Raw genomic sequence first — 8,561 nt, forward strand, 5'->3', positions numbered from 1 at the left:
CAAATGACTGTCATGGTTATGTTTGACTCCTGTCCCCAAGGTACCTCATTATGGATATGTACATATTGTCTAAATCCAAAATATATATGCACCCAGAAGCATTCCTGGTCCCAAGCATTTCCAACAAGGGACACTCAATCTGTACCAACATCATCAAAGTCTAGAGCCACTGTGACTTTGAGACTGTCTAATCTAACTTGTGTATCTCACAACAGAGAATCGGCTGTGCATCAGCGAAAGGAAACTAGCCAAGGCAGGGCTTCATCAAGAACATATCTCAGCCTTCCAACTGCAGCCCAAGACTCTCCCCAAACACGCTGTGGCTTCCCTCACAGGCTCCCCCAAGGACCACCACCAAGCCAATGACTTCCTTCCCTACCTTTCTTCCTCCACCAGGGTCCCTCGGGAACGGAGTAAGAAAGGTCCTTGAATTCAATGTTGACGGCCGCCCTCCGAGGCAAGGAGGAGAAGCGCTGGGCCTCTGTGAAGTTGTTGTCCACTTTCTTCAGATGCCCGTTTAGCAGATCTGTCTCGACGTCGTCCACGTTGCTGGACACCACCTCATCCACCGACACGCACACGGACTTGGGCTCCGTCATCGCTGCAGAGTAGCTGCTGGCATTCTAGAAAGCAAAGCAGATGCGGTAAGATGTGTTATGTGCTCCCTGGGGAGAAAGAGCATCAAGAGACCTGCCGCTGGGCTCAGGGTCATCGATTATCCATCCTTTGTCCCCAGAGGAGAGAGAGGCCACCTGCAGGAACTGTCCCAGCTAACCATCACTCTTGCTTTTAGCAAAAAAGACACCGAAGATAAGATGCTAAACGCACCTACAGTCTTCCTTCGGGATCACAAAATCTGATCATAAAACTTTCCAAAGTGACTCGCTCTCCTCTAGGAAGAAGGGAATGAGCTACCCATGGAGAGTCACCTCTTTCCGGTACTCACAAAAACCTCAGTGAAGACACACGAGGTTCTGAAGAAGGTACAACTTGACACCGGCTTATTTAGGGCGAGCTACGGTCACGTGTTCCCGTGTCGTCTCCTGACGTGGCTAGGGCAGCATTACTAAAGTACTGGTGTGTGGGGGCTGGACGCATTTTACTGTCACATTTTCTAGATCCCTTGCAATTTCACTCCACTGTATCTTCCTAACAATATTGGAGGGCTGGAGGCAGAGACGCCGAGGCACAGACGACTTAAAACACAGTGAGGTGCTTCCTGTATTACCAAGGCACCGTATAGCTAGCCAGGTAGGGCTACAGACAAGTGCTGCAACTCTCTATTATACGCAGAGCCCAAAACTTTAGCCTTTAAAGCCTTTCACAAGGCAGCAAATGCACACAGCGGGTGGGCCAAGACCCAGGAGTATTTATGCAAAGCAAGGGGTTTGCTTTTCTAATGGCTTGGCAGCCCTGGCCTGATCAATATGCTTCAGGAACCTCCAAGCACAGCAGAGTCCTGAGGGGACAAGTTCTTCTAAAGTGTTTCTAGCTGTCTCCTGAAGCTAGGGGGAATGTCCAAAAGTATGAGCCTTCTGCAGGCTCAGCCAGCTCCTCATAACCAACTTCCGTGGGCATCTCCTAATTCTCACTGACACGCCTACCAGGTGAATGAAAACAAAGCCGTGGAGGGAATCCTTGAAACCTAGCTTGGCGCAGCAGGCATGAAGCACGGATGCTCCTTTCAGTACCAACAAAAGCGGGTTTATATGTGCCCAACACCATGGCTGAGCTGAGACCCACAGAGACCAGTGGAGAGCCTCCCATACAGCCTCTGTGGACGTTCATCAGGTGCCTTCCCTGACAGGGCTCTTGTAGAGGTAGGTCACTCTGTCATAGCTCCGTGATCCTGCAGGAATGCACCCATGCAACTGAGAACCTACCAGCAGGCACAGGGACCTTCCTGAGACCCATCCACTGCCATGGCAGGTTTATAACCACAAGGGCTATGGAAGAGCCTGGGAAGCACCAGGTGCTGGCTTCAGGGGTAGGGTGTCCTATGGCGCACCAACAAGGCAGTCAGCTGAGGCCAGGTCCCTCCCACCCTACCTTGTCATGAAGGGAAAGTACCCCAAGCTTGTCTCCAACCCTGAGAGAGGTAGGTAGCCCTTCTCCATCACGGCCCCCGAAATCTACCCTTAGGTTCCAGCTGCTGTGGGTAACCCCTCCTTCTCCCTCTCTGAAGGCCCCCATCATAGGTGTCCAACCCCAGGGAAGCCAAGAAGGGACTGCTGCTTCCTTTCCTGCTGAAACCGCAGGAACAAGGGGCCTCACAGCCATCACCCCACCTACGGGTTGTGGCAGATATCATACAGGCAACAGGCCAGCATCCCGGCCTTCTCCCTGGACTCTAAATACACATGTCCATTCCCTTGACAGACTGAACACCGGATAAAGCCAGCCAGCTAGCCAGACACAGACATGGACTCAGGCCCTGGCAAGCTCAAGTTCAAGACTGAGTCTAGGGAAGAAAGCAGCCACCACAAGATTAAGTAAAGGCCATGGAGGCTTATTAGATACAGACCAGACCCTGGCGTGGGAGCCCAGAACAAAGTCTGTCTGCAGAAATAGTCCAAGCTGAGATCAGTGAGATGAGATGGGGGCTGGGTTGTGTGTACCATGCTCCCTGCGGGGAGGCCTCTGTGAACAGTGAGCATGGAATAGGCCTATATCCGGAATGTGGGTTGTGGGGTGCAGCGTGGGGGGGGAGGCAGGAAGCAGGGTACTTGGCATAGACGAAATGAGAGAGATAAACTCTAGAAAGAGATTATGAAGATCAGTGGGGACCCAGAGAGGGACTCCAAACCTGGTGTGCCAGGCTCAGAAGGCAATAGCAATCACCTGCAGAGCTAGGGATGGGGGCACTTAATCGGCAGTGGCAGCGAGGGAGGAAGAAGCCAGAGTCAGCTACTTAGGATGTGAAGTGCTCAAGAACAAGACCACGTGCCTGTGCTTGCTAGGCAAGTGGCTGTAAACAGCAATGGCTAAGATTCGGTGTGTTCAGACCACTCCAGCCTGCAGCCTGTGCTCTTAGCATTTGCACAGCATGGGGTGGGTGGGGGCAACTCCAGTTTGAAAGTGGGGGGGGGCAGGAAAGCAGTAAGGTTACCAATTTAGCTCAGAACCTCTCAGTCAGAAGGGGTTTGGATCCTTGACTCCTCTCCCCCAGCCATTTGAGCATTGCTCACACCATACAGCATGGGTACTGGCCAAACTGTCCTTTAGAGTAAACGGCATAGCAAACAGGAACTCAGGCAGCCTCTCCCTGCCACATCCCCCCCTTCAGCAAGGACAGCGGCCCCACCCTTCCTCCACCGGTGTCCAGTGGCCTCACCCAATTAATAAAATCATAAAAACCGATGTGATAAGGCAGTGGCCTGTCACTCCAAAATAGACCAGCTCTCTGGAAACACATCCTCCGAAGAGAGCGGCTAGGTAGCAATGTAGGTTACAGCGAGCTCTGCCTCAGCCTCCTGAGCTCATTAAAAATAAAACAAACACCTATTCCCTCCTGTGCTCTCCATTGGCTGGTCTGTTCCCCTGCCTTCCCGTCTGGACACTGTGCCCTCTCCTCGTGGAATGTGTTTTGCTGATAGAACAGATGGTGAAGGCAGGAAGTCCATTCCTGGGGACTCTGTGCAGAGGGGACTCTGTAGGGACTGTTGCTGGGGGCTGTTCAAGCGAACGCTTCCCTCAACACGGGGGTAGGGTATAGAGAGTGAGGGCTGTGTGGATACTAGGCATCTGGAGACACCACAGTAGTGGGGAGGAGGTCACATACAGCCAGCAAGCCTCACCCACTGGGAGACCCCTTCACTGGGAGGCATTCTTTCAGCACCCTGGGGCAAAGCACTCTTCTCTCTGTGCTTCCTTGCTGCCAACTACGACGCTCACCTAGGTGGCACTTCAGGACATCCTGGGCACATGAGAAGAAACCACGCTAACCCATAGTCACAGCAATTCACCACAGGAAAAGTGTCCAAATGTCACAACCCAAGCTAAGCTTAAAGGGCAGGTTACACTTGAGTGACCACTCACAATGTCACAAAGCTCTAGTCCTACCATCTCTTGGGGACACACGCCCACCTCTTGTGGCCCTGCAACCTCAGGACCCTAGTACTCCTGGAGCTCTGGCCGCCCTCCAGGGCTCTCACCAGATTTGTAGCTCGTTCACCAGCATGGCAGGACCCCAGGACAGGAGAGACTAAAAGCAAATCTTGAATGAAGTCTTGTTATAACTGAGATAGAACATTAAGAAAAAAAATAGCTTGGTCTTTGTTTTGTGCCAATAGTACCTGGTATTCCTAGTCATTGCCACCTCTTACTCCCAGCCAGGTCCCACCAGGCTGGTCCTGCTTGGTGTCCAAGATTAGGCAAGATCAATGGATCCAGAGTGGTATGACCACAGGCAGATGGATATTTTAAAATTAAAACCAAAGTGCCAGGTCCCCAGGAAGAAGATTCTTTTCAAATATATCAACAAATTTCTTGGGGAATTAAAAAAAAAAAGCCCAGCCATTATGATATCTGTAACCTCACAGCAGAGGTCCAGGCTGTATCAAACCATAACATCCTAAATCAGCATAAAAACCTGTATCCTTCAGCATTCTGGCTCATTTATCCACACGTTCAAGCCAGTTCTAAATGACGGCATGTCCCATGCAGAGGGAAGCCACCAAACTTCCTCTATTTGCAACGATCATCAATTAGCTTAACTTTCCGTTGCCAGCATAATCCCCACATTGATAGATAAACGCGCAAGGGGCAATTTTTCAGTGTTACCCAAGAAATCCGCTAGATAAAAGCGAGTATCTTGAGGAGAAGCCATTCCTGTTTTCATTGACTCTGACGTGTGCCAGAACCAGAGCACACACCTCAAGGTTGGGAATCAGCTTGGGGTCTTCCTGCCTGCCTCACCCCACCCCCTGCTAACCACCACTCCAGCGCATCTTCGCTACACTCTGTCGGTTTACACAAAATCATTACATAATGAGTCGGCGGGCTGGGCTTGAGGAGAATTCTACAGTAACCTGTTTGGAATCATCGGATGCAGTTGTCAGAGCAGAGCATGCGCACAAAGCCTGGTGCTTTTTTTTTCCCTCTAGAGCTCAAGGCAAGAGGTAACTGTCGGTCAAATCCTACTGAGCCTTGCTGACTTCAAATACAGGATGCTAAAAATGAAATAAAGGGGAGGGACTGTGCAATGTGGGTTTCCAGCGTATGGGAAGGCGCAGGCAAGCTAGTAACAGAGCTAGGAAGCACAGAAAGGGATGATCCGGGTGGGAATACGGAGGGCTAGCTGTTTGTACTCCACACAGTCTGAAATCAGCTTAAGAGGATATTATCCGCAACGTCCGCGTGTTAGGCGGAGCCAGTAGGGCCAAGTGTGAGGGAGACCAGACCGGTGGTGGGCTGTGGTTTTATTGTTATGTTCGCTTTTTTCCCCCGGGTGCACTGAGGGACCGTGAAAGAGGAGATGCTTGCCCACCTCTGGGAGCAGCGCTTGTCTAGCAATTAATTCAGTAGCACCCGGTTTTTGCCCTAGGACTGGTACCTGGGGTGGGGGTGGGGGAGTAAATGCCCACACCCTGTTCTCACCCCTGCAGGGATCGCCCTCCTCTGTTTCCCCTGGGACTCTGCCGCCTCCTCTGAGAGTAGCTGTCCCTGGAGAGCGCAGGAGAACAGGGTCTGTTTCGTGGGGCACAGCTCCTCTTTTTGTCCCCCACTATGCCCAGCGCTCCGGAGGGTGGCGCAAGAAGTCCCCGTCGCCCGCCTGCCCCACAGAACTCCCCAGGGAGATCCGACTCTCCCTTCCCTCGGGCTAGGTCGGCATCCCTTCCCAGTACGCCCCAGCGTCCCGAGCCCCTCACCCAGAGGCAAACAAGTCAAGGCCATCTGTCCACTTGTGAGGCTGCTAGCTGCCCCGTGCCCCACTCCGGGTTCCTCCACCTTCCCGGCGCCCTAAGCCAGTGCAGAAGCACCCTGATGCTCCAGGTGGCCGGGGCGGAGGCGAGCAGAGCAGGGAACCTCTCCAGGGCGCCCCGGGTCAAAGCCCAGAGGACGCGCTCCTAGGCGGTTGGTGTGAGGACCAGTGTGCGGGGTTCTGTGTTTCCTGTTTTCCTAGAAGATAAACCCCAGCCCCGAGTGTAAAAGATGTGCGACTCACCATGGCGGTGCCGACCGAAAAAGCGGCCATCAGACAGGCCATGCCCCGGGGGCGGCGGCGGCAGCAGCGGTGGTGGTGGCGGCGGGGAGGAGGCTGCGGGCGGCGGGGAAGAGGTTGCAGGAACGAGGCTGCGCTTGCTCCAGCTCCACGACGGCGCTCGGCGCGGGTTCCGACTGCTCCCTGGCCCCGCCCCGGTTCACGATTGGCCGGCGCGGAAGGGGCGGGACGCCGACAGGTGCGCGTGCTCTTGTTTTGCTCCTGTTGCAGAGAGGCTGGAGGATGCCTTGGACTGGGACCTATCTGGTAGGCCTCTAGCTGGGTCTTACCACCTGCGCCTGGCAACCCCAATACAGAGACCCCACAACAAGGGCTGGGCCAACGCAAGTCAGTGGGGGTGCCATACAAATCAGGGGTCCTTGTTTAGGAACCTCCTGGGGTAGCTTGAGGAACAAAGGAATGGGGAAGAAGGCAGGTGGCTCTTTTCTTTTGCATTTGCCAAGCATCTGTGTCAGGTGGATGCCCCAGGGAGCAAAAGAAAGGGAGAAAACTGTTGCAGGCCCCACCCCACAGCTCCAGGGTCGGGAGACCCCTACCAAGCAGCATGAGTATTCATACAGGTAGCACCTAGGCTTCCATCAGCACCACTCCATCTCCAAATAAGCCACAGGGGTCTTCCCTGTGTCTTACATAGCCACGTTCTTGTACCCAGAATCTACTGAAGCCCCCTATTATTTCTAAGTGGGCAGTGTCCCGATGACCATGGTGGCATCCCAATTGCTGAAGCAATTTTCTGTCACCCCCAGCACAGTAGAGCCACCTGCTCCAACATTTGGGTGTGCCAGGACACTTCCTGCTCTAATAGAAGGGGGCAGGCAAATGGGTATAAAGCTATCAGACCCTTGACCTTGACCAAGGTATTCCCTAGAATCACAGAAAGGAACGTGTCCTGAGTTTGGGGGAAGAGTGGGCTTCCATGCCCCAGGGGCTGATGTCCTTATCTGGTACCAAGAAGGCTGACAAAGCCAGGGCTTTCTGGAAAAGTTATGAATACAAATCACCCAGGGAATGAGAAAGGTTTCTGGGGTCTGGGACTGCTGTCTGCCCTAGTGCCTACCCCTGCTCCAGAGGCAGCCTAGATGGATAAGAGAAGACTCAGACAACATGATCAGCCCAAAGGCCATGACATCATCACGCCTATGTTCACAGGTTATCTACTCTGCCCCATATCCACTCTTTCTATTTCCAGAAGTCTGCCCAGAATTTTTCTTCTGGAAATTTTTTCCCTCAAGCCCTCCGCTCAATTCTGAACCCCCATTTCTATGCCCTTTGATTCATGTATAATTGATGAACCTTCAATCCAAACATAGGCCAGTTAGCTTCAATCACCAAAGAGGATAGTCAGGAGCTGGAGATGGGAGACAGTGCTTTCCGGACTGCCGAGAATGAGCAGGAATCAGCATGGAGCGTGAGGAAGAAGTCAGAGAGGGCAGACATCCATGCATAACGTCCTTTTTGGTGTGGCTTGGGCTCCTGAGAAAGTTCCAAGTCATACGTGTGTCGGTGGGGCAGTGATCCTCCTGACCATGTTGGAACCTCATGATGAGTGCTTTCTACCTACAAACAAGTTTTCTCTTTCCACTCATGACGTCTTACTCATGCCTGAGCATGGAAGAAGTGAGCAGTAGAGTTGGGCAGACTTGTAGGTGACAGAAAGCCAGCTTCAACTGCAGGGTGTGTTGCTTTCTGTAGTGGAGAGGTTCAGAGATGCCAGTTTCAGGCTTGATGGGGCCAAGGATAAACACACACACTCACACACATACCCACACTCCTTGCTTTCTCCATAGCTCCACCTTCATGTGGTGGCTCCTCTCAGGGAATGTCGCCTTCCTCCAGCTCCCCCATTTTACCAGCTGTGCCCAGTCCTTATGCCCAATGGTGCCTAGTCTTGATGGGCCCTCCAATGTGTCACATGGAAGGAAAAATCAAGTAGCTGAGTCCCTCAGCACCACAGAAGACCCGGCAAACCAGGTGCTTCCGTTTCACTTGGAGGCCTTCTAACCACAGGGGTGGGTACCAGGCCAGCAAATGTGAACAGGGTGCAGGGTAGCACTGTCCAGTCCAGACACAACCCCAATGGTGATTTCTACCAAGACATGACCATAGATGGACCTGGTTAGCCTTGAGGACTTCTGGTAGGAAGCTACTTCCTGTTTCCGTAAGAAGGCTATTCATTATTAAATATAGTCATCCTTAGTGTCTTTGGGAGATTGGTTCCCAGACCCCCACCCAATGTAAAAATCTGTGGAAGCTTATATCCCTCATATGCAAGGATGCAGGATTTGCTTATACCCACCCATTCCCTCCTGTGTACCCTGAACCATCTCTGACTCACTTC

The 8,561-nt window shown here is 52.7% G+C and overlaps 1 protein-coding gene across 2 annotated transcripts in view; it reads right to left on the reverse strand.

The window, feature by feature from the left end:
* Window positions 1-6,304, reverse strand: part of Abcg1 (ATP binding cassette subfamily G member 1) — a 55,195-nt gene extending 48,891 nt beyond the window's left edge. For both annotated transcript variants that reach the window (XM_038342204.1, XM_038342203.1), the window contains exons 1-2: window positions 6,167-6,304; window positions 380-623 (exon numbers count right to left, since the gene is read on the reverse strand). In XM_038342204.1, coding sequence (XP_038198132.1) covers window positions 380-623; window positions 6,167-6,208 — 286 coding nt within the window. In that variant the 5' untranslated portion in view covers window positions 6,209-6,304. The remainder of the gene's footprint in view (window positions 1-379; window positions 624-6,166) is intronic.
* Window positions 6,305-8,561: the final 2,257 nt, after the last annotated feature.

The sequence above is a fragment of the Arvicola amphibius genome, chromosome 9 (genome assembly GCF_903992535.2).
Source record: "Arvicola amphibius chromosome 9, mArvAmp1.2, whole genome shotgun sequence".
Lineage (NCBI taxonomy): Eukaryota > Metazoa > Chordata > Mammalia > Rodentia > Cricetidae > Arvicola > Arvicola amphibius.